The sequence below is a fragment of the Carassius auratus genome, linkage group LG48F (assembly GCF_003368295.1).
Source record: "Carassius auratus strain Wakin linkage group LG48F, ASM336829v1, whole genome shotgun sequence".
Taxonomy (NCBI): Eukaryota; Metazoa; Chordata; class Actinopteri; order Cypriniformes; family Cyprinidae; genus Carassius; species Carassius auratus.
The window spans coordinates 3,397,381-3,417,566 of NC_039300.1; the positions used below are offsets into that span (position 1 = coordinate 3,397,381).

The window sequence follows — 20,186 nt, forward strand, 5'->3', positions numbered from 1 at the left end:
AATTTCACGATTACATTGGCTCCCTGTTAGTTTTAGGGGTTGATTTAAAAAATGTGGATGCTTACTTACTAGGCTTTGCATTGGTTGGCACCTCAATATTTGTCTGAGCTTTTAATTCCTTATACTCCAACACGTGACCTTCACTCAGGCACGTGCACAGGTAGGGCTCAACCTGTGCAGAGCACATGCCCTTTTTGCCCTTACACTCCGAAGTGCCCTTTTTTTTTGGTGGGGTTTTTTTTTTTTTTTTTTGCAATGCTATTGGTCACCATTTACGTCTGTATGTCTGTTTTACAAATATTTCGCAAATGAAAGTTCTTAAAACGAGCTTGTGTAAATCTAATTCGATTCTCAAGCTGTCAGTAAGCTGATAACTCCGCCCCCTCTATATTCATTGAATCAACTGAAGTTCCACAGCAGCCGCACAGTAGACAACAGCTGAGCTGAACAGTTTTGCGAAGGGTAAATAAATATCTTGTTTTTTGAATAAGTACTACTAAACACTATGTCTATAAAGGCTCATATTTTATTTATTGGATGTCTGTCTGACTGGCTGAGACATGTGGGACGCATAGGGTGGGACGTCGCCTGAGAGAGAGGGCTAGCATTTGCCATCTAGTCATAGCCAATACATAGCCAACACTTAAATAGCCTGGGCATATAGTAGCATTTCATCTTTTATAAAATGCGATTTTGGCCAAATGCATTTCACCACAGGAAAAACTGAGCGCTTCGTCTATATAGCTAAAAAAACTAGTTTGTAACCTGTAGATGAAAATGTAATGTGATCCCGGCAGCGGCAGGCGCCGTCGCCGTTTTAATGACGGACAAAAAAAATAAATAACATTTACACGCATTCGCTGGTCAAAAACGATATATTGATAACAACAACATATAATTTGTTTTTACCATCGGAAAATCATAACAAGTTTCGTACTGGAATTTACACAAAGCAGCGAGTGATCCTCGTCACCTAGATAACTATATTTCTAAGAAATTTCTTCTTTGATTTATGATTGCTGATACACTTAATTTTTTAACATTTAGGATAATCATGTTATGGTATACTCTCCGTATACTCTCTGTATAAAAAAGTAGTAAAACATGGTTTTACTACAGTAATGTAGTAGTAACTAAAAAAATTTACAGAAGATCACTGTGAAATCTTTATATTTTATCATGCAGAATGTAATTCATGATTCATTCCAAGGCTTCGTTTATTTGATCCAAAATACAGCAAAAACAGTAATATAGTGTAATATTTTTACAATTTTAAATAACTGTTTTCTATTTGAATATATTTTAAAATGTAATTTATTTTTGTGATCAAAGCTGAATTTTCAGCATCATTACTGCAGTTAGTACTCTTCAGTGTCACGTGATCCATCAGAAATACAGAAATGTACTTTTCACACTATTTTTATTTATTTTTTCATTGCTGGCTTATTTTAGGGAAAGTGTAGTGAATAGGAGACCTTCAAGAAACCAACATCCCTGGTCCACCACAGTATCAAATTTTTGCCAGGTAGGCGGAAACATGTTGGATATGTTATAGTAAAGGTATGGCTATAGTTTCTTATAATCTGGAATTGAGTTGTACCGTAGTGTTGGACATAATTACTTTAATTATATTTCAAAAAAGTTAGTCAAAAATACTTGACTCATTGCTCACCTTCCCCTCTTCTCAATGTCATTCATAAAAATGTTAACCAAATAATACAAATTAGCTTATGAAACCAAACAGAATAGCTAAAAAAGAGAATATATATAATTGATATAAAAAAAGGGAGGGGGTGCCCTTTTTCAATTTCAGCACATGCCCCTCAAAAGGTCTGTGCACGGCCCTGCCTTCACTCATCTGAAACTGGACTTTTAACTGTTCCATTAACCCCTTTAAGATTGATGGGCGATAGGGCTTTTTCTTCATTATTGCCAAAACTGTGGAATACTTTATTATAGACAAGCTAAAACTCTCAACTCTTTTCTTTTTTTTTCTTTTTTTTAGGGTAGCTTTTAATTAAACATTTGTATTATTAAACATTTATATATTATTAAAATTGTTTTATTTGCTGTTGTTTGATTTGTATTTAACATTTTTGGTTGTATTATTTATATTTGTATCTTTTTATTTAAGTTATTTTTTTTCAGCGTTTTGAGATCTACATTTAAAGGTGCTATAGATAATAAAGTTTATTATTATTATTATTATTATTATTATTATTATTATCCACCACCAGACAGAATCAAGTTATGCATTATGTTGAAATTGCGTCGATGTTTTGTTATCAGATACAAAACAGTCAGGGAATCATGCCAAGTGGGATGAGACACATAATTCTCGCACTGTAACGTTAACTGTCCCCTTCAAAAACACATGACTGTGGACTGCAAAGTGCTGCTATGGCGAGCCAGCCCTTCGCCATTGGAAGGAGTCAAACGACGTAATCATGACTAGTGAATATTCAAGTCACCAGTCTTCGAGCAGTATGGTGGGCATTCTGTCTGTATGTGTGCTATTTGTGTTAATGTGTGTTATTAATGGAGCGTCGTGAGAAAGCCGTCATGAGAAAGAGAACGCGCTGCGAGAGCACAGGTTAGACTCAAATAAATATCTATGAGCATGAGATACTGCATGAAAACTGCGTTTTCAATGCTCTCGCTCTCTCTCAGACACACGCACGCACGCACGCACACACACACACACACACACACACACACACACACACACACACACACACACACACACACACACACACACACACACACACACACACACACACTTGTTTCACTATGATGTCTTCCATCATTTTTATATCAAGTTATTGGTATTTTCTATTGCCTAACCCTGTCCCTAAAAATAACCCTTTACAGAAACCTTTGCATAACACTATATTTTAATACAACATATCTGGCCTATTTTTAAAACTTTTTAACTAGTGAGATTCTGCTTTCTAGTTGGTTTTTAGCAGGTTTCACTACATTAGTAAGGACATTTTGGACCTCACAAACATAGTCAATCCTCTCCACACATACATTGGTGTCTGTGCTGGCAGGGCTGTGGTGTCTTCTTACAAATGTGTCAAATGTGTTCTGGATAAACACTGACTTCTGGACAGAGAGCATCTGTCTGCTGTTTGAGTTACAACTATATGGGGAAAAAAGTCAGAATGTGTTAAAAAGCACGTACACTAGTATTTAAAAAAATACTTTATTATTATTATTTTAAATGATAGTTGCTGGTTTTTATTTATTTTAAATTAGACAGTATCTTCATATTTCTGGGAATTCTAGATGAATTGACTTCTACCCCACGGCTATGGAAAGAATGCCTTATTTTTAATGATTATTTTTAGTGGCATACTCTCGCCTGTTTTGTGGTGAATAGGTGCAGGGTGTTTTAGTGTGACATTGTGTCAGGTGCTTGATGCACCTCCTCCATCAGGGTTCACCAGTTTAAATACACATCTGCTTCAGAGTGGACAAGGCTACACATACAGTTCATTCTTAAGAGAAGACTGCAGCTCTACTGGTCTCTTTGTGCACTTACCATACTCAGACACAGCTGTATCAAACACATCGGTGAATATGTATCAAATTGAACTGACACAAAATCCTCTGGAGAAGATCTGGGTGCCATGGGTGAGCAGTAGGTTGAGACGGCGAAGAGGCTGTAAGTCATACGTCTAAAGAAACATCTCTGTCTCATTCCTCACTATATTTCTGTGGTCTTATCAAGTTTTCAAAGTAGGCTATCAGTTAACTACACTGTTAAAAAATGTATCTTGCTAAGTGAACTTTTTCAGTGTTTCTTTGTAAAACATTTGAAACAACTTTTATTTTAGACCTCTGTAAACTATTTTTCATTACACCTTTATATTTAGGGGACTCCCTAAGTGAGAGATAAGAAAGTATATTGCATAGTTTCAGAACTGGTTTACACCACTTGTGGAAAAACATATTGGATCCATAGCCTCCTTAAAATAGTGACTTGTGAATGTACAACAGCACGAATTAAAAAGGCCAAAGTACTATTGATGCTTTTACTCTAACATACGATTATATAAAGATTTATTTCCCATTTTCTCTGTCCTCTTTTTACTGGACTCTTTAAATGATTGATTATTGTTTTTTTTTTTTTCCAGTTTTTTTCTAAAATCATTATAATGTTATATATAAAAGAAAATAAAAAGTAGCTCACAAAGAAAGTTTATTGCATAGTGAAACCATTTTAAAATAAAATCATAGATACAGATGATATTTCCTAATACTATAATTTTGCAGTTATTTGTAATAAAATATCAGTTTTGTGTTTGTTTTGTGTGTTTTTTAATGGTGTTTGATGCAATGTGTAACAGTTTATGTCCTCAGGGCTGTTCACCTCACTGAAGTCCAGTTCACTGCCCTTTGCACACACACAAACAAACACAGAGACCACTGATACAAGAGGCATTAGTACAATATTTTCACTGATGTGAATTACAATGAAATGGGTGGGAGTGTAAGCAATGTTTCTTCATCTCCATTGAGATCAGTTTACAAAACCCATTATAAAACCATATCAAATGATGAATTTGTTTCTGTATGACAATGAAATATTAGACTAATATCTAGTGTGTATAAAACTGATGAGTTTTTGTTTGTTTAGACATGTTGTGTGTGTTTATTTCAGCATCAGTACCACAGTTCACCAACTCGCCCACCATGATTGTGATGGTTGGTCTGCCTGCCCGTGGAAAGACCTACATCTCAAAGAAACTCACACGCTACCTCAACTGGATTGGGGTTCCCACCAGGGGTGAGAATTATTACACATAACATTATATGAACTAATCAACTCATCAGATTAGCAGGTAAAGCACCAAATCTTCTCGTACACATTAGAACCTCTATTCAAAAAAGGTTGGGACATTTTGTAAAATGCAATAAAAATCAAGAATCTGTGATTTGTTAATCCTCTTTAAACTTCATTTAACTGACAGACATACAAAGAAAATATCTCTAAAGTCTTCACAGACCGACTGTATTTATTTTTGTAAATATAAACAAGTTTTGATGTTGATGGCTGCAACAACTCTGAAGAAATGGGCATATTGTCACTTCAAATATCCTATTAATTACAATGATTAATTGTTTGAGAATTGAGGATACTAACTGTTAAAGTTTTGCATGCAAAATTATGGTCAAATCTTGCGTTATACAAGACTTCAGCTGCTCATCAGTCCATAGTCGTTATTGCCTGATTCTCCTTTTCATGATGGGACATACATTTTCAATTGGAGACAGTTCTGCTGGCCATCCAGGTGTCTAGAATACCTCACTGCTGTAGCACATGCAGACTGAGAACTGGCATTGTCTTGATCTAATAACCATGGACTGCCCATGAAAAACCTCCATACCATGACAGATATTTATTTTTGTTTCTGTCACTGATGAAAGTCCGGATGGTCTCTTTGGGACTGAGAATTCGAAAATCCATTTTTCCTGGAAACAAGTTGAAATGTGGACTCATGAGTGCAGCACACGTGACTATCTAAGGTCTGGTCCAGGGAACCTGTTGGCATCTCTACATTTGATGTACAGCTTTCTCCTTGCGTAACAGAGATTGAAGCTGCATTTCTTGAAGCAGCAGCAGACTGTGGTAAAGCAGTTTTCTGAATTACTCCTGAGCCCATGTGGCTATATTTAACACCAATGATGGTTTCTTATGCAATGCCATCTGAGGGCTCAAAGGTCACAGACATTAACCAGAGATTTCCTTCCTTGCCCTACATGTACTGTGAATTCTCTGGGTTCCCTGAACCTTTTCACAATAAGGTGGTGAAAGACCTTAAATCTTTTTCGATTTTGCATTGAGAAATGTTTATTTTATTTTATTTGTTTGACACTCATCCACAAAGCCACATTCAAGTCGTCAAGTCACCTTTATTTATATAGTGTTTTTAACAATACAGATTGTGTCAAAGCAACTGAACCACATTAAATGGGAAAAAAAAGGCAGTTCATCATTGAATTCAGTGATGTCATCATCCAACTCAGTTAGGTTTAAATAGTATCTGTGCAATCAAGTCAACGATATCGCTGTAGATGAAGTGACCCCAACTAAGCAAGCCAGAGGCTACAGCGGCAAGGAACCGAAATTCCATCGGTGACAGAATGGAGAAAAAAACCTTGGGAGAAACCAGGCTCAGTTGGGGGCCAGTTCTCCTCTGACCAGACGAAACCAGTAGTTCAATTCCAGGCTGCAGCAAAGTCATTAAATTTACAAAATGGCCATGCCTTCTTCACTGGAAAAATAAGGTGGATAACCATTTCACTTTTATTTTGCTTCTGTTCCAACTTATTTGAAATGTTTTGCAGCCATCAAAATCAATATTTAAAAATATATATTTAAGCTGGTTAGTGAAAACTTTGGATAACAGTTTCTTTAAACTGACCAAATAGCACAGTTAGTGGTTGATACATGTCATTTCTGGCTAATATATTGGTAGATATTAGAAATATATATGTTTTTGTTGCCAAAATAATATGGTTATTTCTGGAATTTTCACTTGTAATTGGGCAAATTTGGCAAAAGGTTTGGTTATTTTTCAAGAAGTCTTAAAATATGTATCTTTAACTGTGCCTTGGTTGTTGAAATCAAGTCATGAGCATTACTTCTTGCACTATACATTATCACTAATGTGAAACTATTTTAACAGTGTTTAATGTTGGACAGTACCGCAGAGATGCTGTACGTACCTACAAGAGTTTTGAATTCTTCCGCCCAGACAATGAAGAGGCCATGAAAATTCGCAAGTGAGAAACTCACGAGTTTTTTATCTAAGCAGTATCACCTAAACAAGAGTTGTTAAGCTGTTTGTCTGTATACCAGAAAGGCTGACAAAGTTCATCTTTGAGTCAATGTGGCAGCATTTGTTTCTGAATCCATAATTTGATTGAATGATACTGTGTTTCGAAAGGGTCTCTGAAAAATCCACTGAGAGCCAGTTGCACTAGACTTCCATTTTGACTTCAGTTTCTGCTTGGTCACAGGGATGCTCACTTGCAACTGGAATTCACTCTATATCAGTATACCATTCACCCAATCTGATATAAGCAGCAGAACTAACTGTTCTTTCTGTAAACTGTGTGTTTAGAGCGTGTGCTCTGGTGGCGTTGAAGGACGTCTTTTGTTACTTCACTCAGGATCATGGACAAGTGGCAGTAAGTGACAGCATACACACACACGTGCTCACCTAAACATGGATAATTTACTGATGTTATACAGAAATCAGTGATTTGAGAAGGGATGTACAGACACTTTATCTTTCTCTGAACAATTAACACTAAAGTTGATAAGGCAATAAGTGTTATCATAGTAGTTTAATGCTCCAGTATGCTCTGTTTAATGATCCTGTGTGTTTATACACCCCCTGCCAAATGTTTGATATAATTATGATTTTAATATATATATATATATATGAAAACAGTATATTTTTAAAGCAGCAGAAACTCTAAAATTGTACATTTTGATGGGTAGTGTAAGTGAAAGGTTTTTAATGATGGTATGACTAATTCAGCACATTTATGTTCAGGTGTTTGATGCGACCAACACAACCAGAGAACGCAGAGAGGTGATCCTCGCCTTTGCTAAAGAGAATGGCTATAAAGTGAGTGAAAAAGGTGAACTGATGAATTACTGATCATCAAATTAATGGTAACACTTTAGATTAGGGAACCTGTGTTTATTTGTTAGCCAAGAGTCTACCCTAAATACATTTATTATTTGCTGCTTGTTTGTAGTAAGTAAAGATCTTGTAGTAATAAAGATAAGGTAATGGGTAGGATTAAGGAATTTAGACTATGGCCATGCTTTAAGATGTTCTTTATAAGAAATAATAAACACCCAACATGCATGCTAATTAGCAACTAATTAATACTGAATAATGTTTATTAATCTAAAGTGTTACCAAATTCCGACCTAATTTCTTGAGTATATTTAGAAAATATTTCCACATTTTATAACTTCTAAAGTAGGGTTGTCTTTCTTGTAGGTGTTTTTTGTTGAGTCTCTTTGTGATGACCCAGAAATCATTGCAGAAAACATCAAGGTGAAGAAACGTTAAAAAGTTATTTTTTATTTTTTACTTTTTATTATTGATCTTTGTGTATTATTGTGGCTGTATGTATAAGTTGCTTTTTAATGAGGTGCATCATTTTAAAATATTACCTGGTCAGTTGTCTGTATTGGAGTAAATGTTTGTTTTGTGGGCAATTCTTTAAAAAACATACATGCCCTTCTTTCTATAAAAGACCTTTGTTTATCTGCAGCAAGTGAAGCTGAGCAGTCCTGATTATGTTAACTGTGATAAAGAGGAGGCTGTGGCTGATTTCCTTAAGAGAATAGACTGCTACAGACTCACATATGTTCCTTTAGACGATGACAAAGACAGGTGAAGCATTGTCATGCTGAGTGAATTTGACTAACATGATTGTATGTTTGACATGACTGTAGTGGAAGTCCTCACCATTGCTGTTCTCTCTCTTTGTGTCCACAGGTACTTGTCATACATCAAGATCTTTAATGTGGGCAGTAGGTACCTGGCTAATCAGGTTCAAGATCATATTCAGAGCAGGATCGTCTATTATCTGATGAACATCCATGTCACACCTCGCACTATCTACCTCTGCCGTCATGGAGAGAGTGAACTCAACCTTTTGGGGCGTATCGGAGGTGACTCCGGCCTCTCGGCACGAGGAGTGAAGGTTAGTGTAAATCTGATTAAACTAATGCAAATAGTATTGAGCAGGGCTTTTAGACTGAATTGCTGGCTATAACGTTTTAATGAATTATTATGTTTATTGTTACTGCTAATGTCACTACTAATACCATAATGAAGAGAAGCATTCTACTTCTTTCCTTCGTCTTAATGCTTCTTGAGTGAGGTATTTGACGTTTATGTTTATATAACATTAATTATATTTATCAGGGATTCATATACATTTTTCTTTTATCCAATTTAAATATTTTGTCCGTCAAATAATTACCTGTAAATTCTATTACAAAAAAACAAACAAAAGTAACATCACACAATGTTTAGGTAAGCTTAAACAAAGGGAAGCTATTTTTAAGGCAAAAATTTGGTCAATTCAAACAAAACTCTTCAAATAAATTAATGTAAGACTTAAATGGCCTCTGAATAAACTCACAGACACTGACAGGTCATTAAGGCAAACTGAGGATATACAGCATTTAACTACTTGGCACAATTTGATTGATTCAAGTTGCATACACTGCCAAAGTGCTTGCTGCTTTACATTTAAATACTAGAGCACATCACAGCGTGCTCTCAGGGTTTCTCTGAAAATTATAAATGCTATTTGTGCAGCAGCAAACTCTTAGGTGTACTTTGCCTTGCGAAAGTATTCATAACTCTACATTTTGTTTTTTCACATTTTGTTATGTTGCTACTTTATGTCAAACTTCTTTAAATGTATTTTTTCCCACATCAATCTAAACTCCATACACCATAATGGTAAAGAAAAAAAAAGGTTTTTATCATCCTTGCAAATTTATTAAAAATAAAAATACTAAAACGATTCCATTTCATAAGTATTATCTGGGACAGTTGAAATTTAGCTAAGGAGCATAAATTTTTGTTTATAAATTTTACCACACTTCAAGTGAAGTTAACCTGTGGCAAATTCAATTGAATGGGTATGATTGGGAAAGGCACACTCATCTTAATAAAAGGTCTACAGCTAATAATGCACAACAGAGCAAAAACCAAGCCCTGAGGTCAAATGAACTACCCGTAGAGCTCAGAAACAGGTCTGCACCAAGACACACAACTGGGGAAAAGTTCAGAAAAAATTGAAGGGTCACAGAAGCATGTAGTCTCTATTACACTTAATGGAAGAAGTTTGAAACAACCAGGACTCTTTCTAGAACTAAACATCAAGACTCAATCCTTTCCTCAGTGAAGACAAATGAAAACACACTTGGAATTAGCAAAAAAGCACATAAAGGACCCTCAGACACTGAGAAACAAGATTCTCTGGTCTGATGAACCTCAATCCTAAGCATCATGTTTGAAGGAATCCAGCTCTGCTCATTCCCTGCAGGGTACCATCCCAAAAGTAAAGTGTGCTGGTAGCAGCCTCATGCGGTTGGGCTTTTTTTTTTCAGCAGCAGGGGCTGAAGAACCGTTCAGAGGAGAAGAAAAGACCAATGCACCAAAATATTGAGATTAGAAGCCTGCCCTCTGAGAAATTCTGAAAATATTGTTATAAATTGAAGCAACACCTCCCCTTTTACCTTTTTGCCGCAGCTCATATTTATAACAGTAATCTTGTGGGGTAGATTCATTTAAAATAATGTAATCATCTGGTTTAACAGTGTTTTGACCAGAATATCAATAGCAGGAGAAGAAGACATTATTCAACATGATTGATGAATGATACTGACTTACCATTGTTGTATGATGAACTCATGCAAAAACAGAGCTAGAGAGAAAAGAAAATGGAGTGAGAAAAAAAGAAGAAAACAGCAATAGACCTGAATAGCTATGTGGATGACAAGCTAACCGGCTAACACGCTGCACTCGATGTTTTAGAATAAAAGTGAATTATCAAATTAATCAGATTAGTTTGATAGATGAAATCAGAAATATGGTGGGAATTAAGTTATATGTTATGCCTTTAAACAACAGAGAGTGATAGTAAAATAGAGATTCAACAGAAAAGCGAAGCTACATGGAGCTACGTTCAGTATTATGGCCACAGTCATGCAGAGATATTCCCATAGCAGATTTTCTTTCACAGTGTGAGTTCCCTCAAAAGGGAACTTTTCATCTATTTATGTCAGATTGGGCAAAAGATGTGCAAAGTTGGGATCCTTGAGTTGTACACTGTCAGTGGGTTATGTCTATGTAACTGATCACCTAAAATTTGCCTAAAGCAAGGTTGCAGAATTCAGTTCCTGGAGTCTTTATTTTCTGGATCAGGTGTGTTTGAGGCTAAACTCTGCACCCCTTGCCTAAAGAGTATGCTGGAGGCACATTTGAATTGAGAGGTGTAAGAAAAGCCTCAATTCACATAGTTTCAGAGCATTACATCATAACATTGAATGCAAGTTTTTTCATTCATTTGTGCATTTATTATCCTAAATTTGATGAATGTTTGAATTTTAATTTGACTGCCCTAAACCCCAACACATAATAGTATAGAGATCTGGGGTGTACTCATTTAAGTGGCGCAGTAACCCACCTTACTTGTCCACTTCCATGTCACCCCTAAAAAATTACCTGGCAATGCCCTAGAAACATCCATAACCTCTGCACAGCAACTAAAAATATTTGTTGTCAGTTTGCCGAAGCTCTAGGCACATACATCAGGGGTCAGTGCATCCTGGATTTGAAGATCTGGACCAGTCACATGAGGAGAACGATCCAGACCGCAGAGGCGATTGGAGTGCCTTACGAACAGTGGAAAGCACTGAACGAGATTGATGCAGTGAGTCTAGTCCTGTTTCTAGTGACACATTTGACATCGACAGCATTTGCTGATTTGAAATCCCAGGCAGAAGCTCTTTGTTTTGGTTCTTTTGCAGAGTGCATTTGTGTCTTCTTGATTGAGAGATATTTGTCATGTGTTCTTGTGCAGGGTGTGTGTGAGGAGATGACTTACGAAGAGATTCAGGATCACTTTCCTGAGGAGTTTGCTCTCAGAGACCAAGACAAATACCGGTACCGCTATCCAAAGGGTGAAGTGAGTATATGTCATGGCAAGAAAAATTAGGAATTTATTGGCCATACTCCAGTGGTAAATGTTGTTGGTTCACTGCTGGAGTTTGCATTTATGCTATCGCTTGTGGAAAATTTATTGAACTTTAACAAATAAAGCGAATGACTCTGGGTTTAGTTTTTATTAATTATGGTAATTATTCTCCAGTATGCAAATTACACCTCCTTGTCATCATAAAATAGTCTTTAATTAGTGATATATTATTATCTCTTTGATCACCACCAATAACTTGTCAATAATGTAAATCAACAGAGTAAAGTCCAAACACAGACTATGATCATTAGGCTATTACATTTATACATGAATGAAGATCTTCTCACTCATGTGTAGAGGAGCTCCATCCCTGACTTCAAATGTATGTATGGTTCAGTTTCACTTGTTTTAAATAATTCAGATTATATGTATATTTTGCCTAAATGCAAAAAAGAAAAATTAAAATTGTGAAGTGTGTATTCACACAAAACATGTCATCCCAAAACAAGACAACACAAAAGCACACGACTAATGAGTAGCCACACTAGCCATGTGCTACAGGATTAGATTGCATCTTTTTAAGCATAATTGAAACTTTTAATCTGTCCCAGCCACTGCTACTTCATTACAAGAGTACCCTACTGATCCAGGGACAATAATTTAGAATAATAACAATTTAAAATGTAATTTAAATATAATATAGGCTAATAATATGGTGTAGTCTTTAATACTATAGAAACATCCAGTTTTAATCACTGAAAGATTTATTTGTGATAAAATAATTTATTTATAATTGTATTGGAGTCTTACACACATACAGTTAATCTGAGTCATGCATTAATTTGAGTGGTGACAAATATTATAAGAGTGGCTTGATGGAGCGCAGGAGATGCAGATGACTTAATGCTGTCACGTAACAAATCTGCTTCAAAGATTGCTAATTACAACATTGAAATAAAAATGTAAAGCCTGTACAAATACTAGAAAATGTGAATCATGTAAAAAAAAAAAAAAAAAGAAAAAAAAGAAATTACAGTTCACATTTAATTTATCTATTATAACATCTATGTATATTTGTTCGCTTGTACTCTTTTTTAATTATATGATGTCATTACATTGCTGTCTTGCCGCCAGCCAATCGCTGCATTGCTGATCGTGGTTTTGAGTATCAATAATCTGTACCTAACATGAGAATGAGCAGAAATTTTAGACAACCTAATCCAGATATTTCAATCAAATCGGCAAATTCATTTGAAGAACCAAATTAGCCACAGATCAGTGGATAATTTGGTTGTAATAAGTGATGTATGAAGAATGGACCCCTGTACTGCAGCCAGCAACCAAGAGGCAATCAAAATGTTTTGTCTTCACATTTGTGAGGGTAGGGTGAGCTATCCTCTGAATTTTTTTAGACCAGGTGGACAAACTGATCTGAAATGACAGTAAGGTGTTTTTATGCCTGTTTTATTTGTATTGCAGTGCTTGTGTTTTTGTGTGTGTTCAGTCCTACGAGGATCTGGTTCAGCGTTTAGAGCCTGTGATCATGGAGCTTGAGCGGCAGGAGAATGTTCTGGTCATATGTCATCAGGCTATCATGCGCTGTCTGCTGGCGTACTTCCTAGACAAAACTTCAGGTAGAGAAAGTCTTTCAGAACATACTACTGGAACATTACTCCAACACTTGAGCGGTTCAGTTGCAATCAAAAGACTGCGAACCCTTTGGAACGACCTGGATTTCTGTATTGATTAAAAAGTGTTGTGATCGTTATTCTAGTCCACACTGGCACTAGTCCTATCAGTGTACTCTAGTGTTTGTTACTTAGGTTGGAGCATTAGGCCTATCATTATTTTCCCACAAGCAAACAAACTAAAAACTATCCAAATAATTTGATAGTTTCCCTTATTCATTCAGGCTTGAAAGAAGGATTTGTGACAATTACCACAGCCTAATTACCTCATTTAAAAAAAAAGTAGACTTGGGACACAGTTTTAACTACTCCACATAAATCCTTTTTAAAATTGCTACCAGGGAAGTTCATAAATCTCTTTTTGGGGGGACTGAAGCTATTTAATATGTGAATTAACTGCCAGAGCAGCGCTTTACCTTTATCTGGTAGTTCTGTTACTAAACGTGTCTGTGCTTCTGGAAATTCACTGATTCCTGTCAAACAACAAACTCTTCAGTCACCATGGAGTACGTTCAACTGCACTGTGCATTCAGGCTTGTTTAGCCCAACAGATTAGCCCAACATAAACACAATTCATCACGCCACAGAACACATTTCCATCATTCCTGAGTCCAAGTCTTTATGCCACTTGAATCTGATGCTTGGCATTTTACATGCTGATATGCAGAGGTGGACAGTGCATTTGGAAGTGGACAAAGTACATTTACAGTACAGTACTAACAGAACATATTGTACTTAAATGCAGTTTTTGAATCTGTGATTACATTTTTTTCTGAAAACGTATGACTTTAACTTCACTAATTTAACTAAGACAAATATCATGCTTTTCACTCCACTACATTCCTATCAAGATCATCGAAGTAGAAAGTTGTTACTATGTAGCAGCTTTGAAAAAGTCAGTCTGTGAATTTTTTTTTTCTTTTCTAAATTTATTATTATTATTATTTAAAAAAAAAAATCTGGACAGTCTTTAAGTAAGACCTCTTATAGGTCTACATTACATTATTTCCCAGCATTTTTTTAACACTGACCAGTTGTAAATGTAATATTTATTTGCAACAATTCAATAACAATAAGTTAGAGAAGAGCGTTAAGGAGTTAATATTGTATTAATATCAGACAATATTGTCTGATTTAGCAAAACTGTGTAAATGTCAATATTACCTATACAGCCACAGAAGAACCGCTGTGCAAAGCATAACAAAGCACAGTGTGTTTGACTTGAAGCGGCACTGCACAGACCGTTCGGTGCATCACATCGTTCGGTGCATCACCGGTGCACACCGTTCGGTGCATCACATAAGACTGAAAGAGAGATTAGAGAGCTTTTTTTTTTTTTTTTTGTCTTTTTGATGTCAAATAAATCTTGCTGTTTTGTTAAAGCAGTGTAGTAAAGCTAACAAGCTACAGTTGTGTTGCTGGGCTTTAAAGCAGGTTTGATTTTTTTTCTCTTCCTATTTACAGAAATTTCAGAGTCCACTCGGTTCAAATGGGGATGAATGGTAGATGTGTGCACTGCCAGAGCAATATGAGATCACTACTGTGCTGCTTTTGTGGGGGTGGGTAAGGGTGTTAAATAATAATTATATATATATTGTCAACTCACTTGTTTCATTTCTATATTTAACATTCTAAAAGCTCTATATTCTAAAGATATACTACAATCTAAAATGTATGGCAAGTATTACAATTGTTGGTATTATTATATAATTGTTGGTATTGCAAGTATTACATACAGCAATAATAAAGCAGTGCACTGACATAAAAAAGGAAATTTACTTCTGGCACTTAAGTACTTTTATAAGCAAGTACTTCTGTACTTTTACTTCAGTAAAAATCTGTCTTTACAACCTCCACTTGTAATGGAGTAATATTCGACCAGCAGTATCTGTACTTTCACCAAAGTAATGGATTTATGTACTTTGTCCACATTAATTTATTTGGATCCCCATTAAAAGCACTGCTAGTCTTCCTGGGGTCCACACAACACTTAAAATTCATACATTATTACATACATATAAAAAATATTAAATACATTTTTCACATTCCATGAGCACCAATTTAATCATTTCTTCAGCCTTTTAATATATAAATCAGCTACTATGAAACGTATTGCTCATTCAATTAATTATTATGCCTCAACTATCTATAAATACAATAATACAGTGTGCCTTCCAAAATCTTTTTTCCATGTTTTAATTGTTCATGACCTTGGTAAAAAAGTACATGATTTCATTGCCCTATATAGTACTGTACATCCGGGAGAGTTAGTTTTAGCATTGGGGAGTAACAATATACTCTCTGTTGCCCATCTAGTTACATAGTCATGTGACTGAACATTGGATTGAACTGGTATCTTTTTAACTCTTATTCTCCTGCACTCGTTGACCCCACTCTGTACCTTTAACCCAATGTATCCTCAAAGGTGGTGTCTATTTAAGCAGCTACAAGAAAAATTTGGTAGAAGTTGTGCTTCTGCTAAATAGGATCCACAAACTGTTAAAATCAGGATACACAGTAATGCTTAGTCAATGTCTTTAGTAAAAAATACAGTCCCACTGATTGTGTGTTATTAGTTGGATTGTGTTTGTCTGATTAATCAATACAGAAATCCAGGTATGAATGTCACACACATTTTGCATGTCACTGTTACAACATTGCTTGGATAGAAAACTGTCAGTCGAGGGTGTACATGTACATTAGGCTGAGTGTTTTAATGACCTGATGTTCCTCCAGAAGAGCTGCCTTATCTGAAGTGTCCTCTGCATACGGTGATGAAACTCACCCCTGTTGCCTATGGTCAGACTCTCTTAATCTCTTCTGAAATATAGCTTTTAAAATAGAGATCTGTTAGATCATGAAATTATCTGTTTTTTCTAATGTATTTGCAGGCTGTGAAGTTGAGTCTATTTTCCTGAATGTTGAAGCAGTAAACACACACAGAGACAGACCCATGGTGAGCACAGTAATACTTTCATACTCTAATGTTTATCAATTAAAGAGCAGTCACTAATTTCACAACAGATCTTCAACAATGCTATTTTCTTTCAGTTCACTCATTAGTACAAAACACAGAATCATAAAGTAACTTTTCCATCTACGTTTAAAGAAGTACTTCATCTTATTTACGTACATCTAATTTAAAGTATTTGCCTTTGATGATATAAAAAACATGAATCTTTTAATTTGTGCCTGTAATGGTTGATTTTAATACATTTGACTGTGACTTAGTACAATTTATCTTAATGGGTAATCAGAGAATAATTTGGTATAGCTTTTTTATAGATATAGATTAAATACAAATGGTTTGAATTTTTCCACAACAGATAACTACAGTTATATTAAATAATAAATAAATACAGACTAAAAACTGTAAATCTAAGAAGTTTGGGGAAATTGCATGAGGGAAAAACAGTGTGTTTTAATGCATAGCAGTCTATGATGGGCAGTATTCATAATACAGTATCCTGTGAGTAAAACTGATCATACATGAATGTATTTTCTGTTTATCCTCTTACTGTATTCGTGTTATGTGTTTTTAAATTGTTCGTTTTTATTTTTAGTCTTAGGGTCAAAAAAGCTCTTGACATATGTTGTATCATGGCCGTAGGATTTGCTACCATTCACAGACAAAGGCATTAGTGAGGGTCAGATCCTGATGGTGGATTATGGGGCCTTGCTCATTTCTCCAAATCATCCCAGAGGTGGATTACACTTTAGTTATGGGACCAATTATCACTATAAACTGAATGTTAACTATGACTTTTCACTGAATAAACTCTTAATTTGCTGGTAGGATTTATACATTATATACTTTATAAGTACCAATTTAATGGGGTTCAGGTCTAGTCTTTGAGCAGGCAAATTCTTCTGTCGATTCTTCAGTGCCATCTTGTGCATACGTACAATTGTGACAAATTATTATTGCAGTCAGAAACTGAACTATACCCTAACCATTGTTTTCCTTAGAGGCACCACAAACAAGTGATTTACTTGGGCAGATCATTTTGTAAAATCTAAATAAAATGTACAGATCTTTATTAACTCCAGTGTAAATATAGGAAAATCAACTCAATTTGAGCCGATTTAAACCTGGATGACTGTAATCACTCTAAGTTTGTGTGTTTTGGGAAAGCTAGCGTGTCTCCAGCATAGTGATAACACGTGTTGCCTTCTCTAGTGCAGCTCAACCAGGTCTCATCCCATTTGTCAATATTTGTGATATCACTAATCCCGTAAAATATGCATTGTAGTCCAAACGAGTCATTTGTTGCAGTTTTTGAAAAGGTATATCTGTTAAATATCTAATTTTGTAATGGACTTTGAGCTTTGTAACTGCAGATATTTTTTATGCTCATACTGTACAGCAACATTAGACTAACTAAAGTTTAAAAAGTGAAAAAGCATAATAGCACCTCTTTAAGACACTTACAGTTTACAGTCATATGAGTTTTTATGTCACAGTTACAATAACTTAGGACAGTAAAGAGACCTTTCTACTGACACTGAATAACAGCAGAAGAAAGATATTCGGGGTTTCTGCTAACCTGTGTTAACAATCATTGTTCCTGCTGCAGAAGGCTTGAGAACTGCAGAGCAATAAACTGCATGTGTGTAATGTAAAGTAAGCCAGGGAAGGACAGCTGGTCGTCCGTTTAATGCCAGACCACATGACCATATGAACCCCCAGATGTATTTGAGGATAGACAAGTGCTTGGTGAAAGAGTGAAGTAAAATCTCACAGCAACAACTGGCAAATCTTTCTCAGTTCATTAAGTTGAGACATAAAGCCTGGACACACCACATACTGACTGCTACTTTTGATATTGACCCCCGCTCTGGATCTTTTTCTGTTCATTCAGATATTTACAAATATTCTGATGAAAAAAAGCAGTTGAAATTGGGAAAACATCTATATGTAGACAATTTTTTAAAATGTAAATAATTCATTATGATTTACAGATTAACCAAATGAATCACACATTAAATCATACACTTTTTTTATAAAGTTTGAGTAAATACGGTTTACATTCATCATATTGTAATCTTGCATGAACATATAACAATAGTATTTGATACATCATTATTGGAGAACTTACAAATGCATTTACAAATGTTAATTAAAGCACATATTGTCCTCTACTTGGTCTGAGATGTGTCTTTATGTGATCTGATCATCTTGTGATGTTTCAGAATGTGGCTGTGGACAGAGATCCAGAGGATGCTTTACTGACTGTACCAGAACACGACTAGACAAGACCACAAGAAATACACCTGTTCAGTTCTCTAAATGATTTCATGTTTGTGTAGGGCCTTCTGGCCTTGGGAATAACTGTTTAAAATTTGCAGTAATTTTGGGGCGAGTGGTGTTATTCACCGTCAACAGTGTAACTCAGATTTTGTATAAAATTACATAAGTGAACGAGAAATGCCAACTATTGTAGATTCAGTTAATTAGATCTATACATTCATGTCATGAAAATGAATTAGTTATGGAAGGTGTATGTGTAAAGTGAAAGATTAGAAGGTCTAATTGTGCACTTGTTATGATGCTCCTGCTTTATGAGTCAAATTACTCTCAGTCCAGAGACATCACCAGATCATTTTATCTCTCAAACTGCACCTCATTAAAAGTGAAGACAGTAATTTTTGTTGTGTTGTCCTATATGAGTCTAAAGTGTTGAACTTTATATGTGTTAGCGTTTGACCGTCTTCTGGTACTTGGTTCCAACTGTGAAACAGTAGCACCATTTAACCATACAAGGAGCAGTACACAAATCTTTCGACGCTATATCCTGTAAAAATGTGCATCTAAATCCAAACATGCTTCATTCAAGCCCTTTCTACTCCTGGTGCATTGTTTCTGTCCCTCTCTAAAGATGCTAACGCGTCACATTAAGAGCTGCAGATGACCGTAAAATCTCATATTTTTGAAAGCTGTGAATACGTTCATTGAGTTTTTCTTTTGCTATTTGAGAAAATAGGAATACAAAAACAAAATGTTGTGGTACTATCCCATTCACTGTTTCTTGAAGTTAACCAAACTATGATGACTTCCGCTGCTGAGTAACCCGTAAATGTGAAAACGTCCATATTTTATAAATGAGGCCATGGATCTCTTGGAACTTGTATTCATTTATAAAGCCTGTGTACACTCAGATTTGATACGAGTGTTGGTTTACTTAAATCCAGGCCAACGCTCATATCTATAATAAAATAAATTAATTTAATAATTAAAATATAACTTGTTGGAGTACTGCAGGTTTATGGAAATGTGAGCTGTTCTAAATTAAAGCATTTGGATGATTACCTGTGATATTTTATGTTAATGACATTAATTAGGAGTCGTTTACAAGGCAGAGAGCTGAAACCATTCATTTGCACGCAAGTTCAAGATCAATTGTGTTTCATATATTTCACATTTGAGAGAGGCATGCGTTCATTCTATAAATGATAAATACACATATTTGCGAGATAATTGTAAGATCAATTTTAGGATGGTTTCTGCTCAACATTTTATACATGAGTCCCCAGATCTCTTGTGTGGAGCACTGGCTGAATTTTAAGGTCATGAATGATTTGTAGCCTCTCTGTTACATCCAATGTTGCTGCTGTGTAGAAATCACGCAGAAATACGTTACTGAATCAGAGTCTGGGACAAGATTACTGGTATGGCCTTAGATCTCAGATCTGAGCCCCACTGATGTCTGGGCTTCGTGCAGGGGACGTTCTTCCACACTA

At 35.5% G+C, this 20,186-nt stretch overlaps 1 protein-coding gene across 3 annotated transcripts; it reads left to right on the plus strand.

The window, feature by feature from the left end:
- The first annotated feature begins 2,372 nt into the window (after nt 1–2,372).
- On the plus strand, nt 2,373–19,091 carry si:dkey-96f10.1 (6-phosphofructo-2-kinase/fructose-2,6-bisphosphatase). 3 transcript variants are annotated; one of them, XM_026241526.1, is made up of 14 exons: nt 2,373–2,593; nt 4,670–4,795; nt 6,699–6,795; nt 7,137–7,203; nt 7,575–7,649; nt 8,034–8,090; nt 8,311–8,432; nt 8,538–8,745; nt 11,347–11,493; nt 11,644–11,748; nt 13,262–13,391; nt 16,182–16,244; nt 16,337–16,401; nt 18,639–19,091. In XM_026241526.1, the coding sequence occupies exons 1-14, from the start codon at nt 2,539–2,541 to the stop codon at nt 18,696–18,698; spliced, it is 1,377 nt and encodes a 458-aa protein (XP_026097311.1). In that variant the 5' UTR covers nt 2,373–2,538; the 3' UTR covers nt 18,699–19,091. The 3 variants fall into 3 exon arrangements, with proteins under 3 accessions (XP_026097311.1, XP_026097312.1, XP_026097313.1); XM_026241527.1 differs by having other exon boundaries at nt 2,384–2,489; XM_026241528.1 differs by lacking the exon at nt 2,373–2,593 and adding an exon at nt 3,458–3,670.
- The last annotated feature ends 1,095 nt before the right edge of the window (nt 19,092–20,186 follow it).

Excerpts from the sequence above, each read along its gene's own strand:
- si:dkey-96f10.1 (XM_026241528.1), top strand. The coding sequence starts at position 3,586 with ATGTATCAAATTGAACTGACACAAAATCCTCTGGAGAAGATCTGGGTG. Across the intron at positions 8,746-11,346 it reads TCTCGGCACGAGGAGTGAAG|TTTGCCGAAGCTCTAGGCAC; the intron begins GTTAGTGTAAAT and ends ATTTGTTGTCAG. Across the intron at positions 13,392-16,181 it reads CTTCCTAGACAAAACTTCAG|AAGAGCTGCCTTATCTGAAG; the intron begins GTAGAGAAAGTC and ends ATGTTCCTCCAG.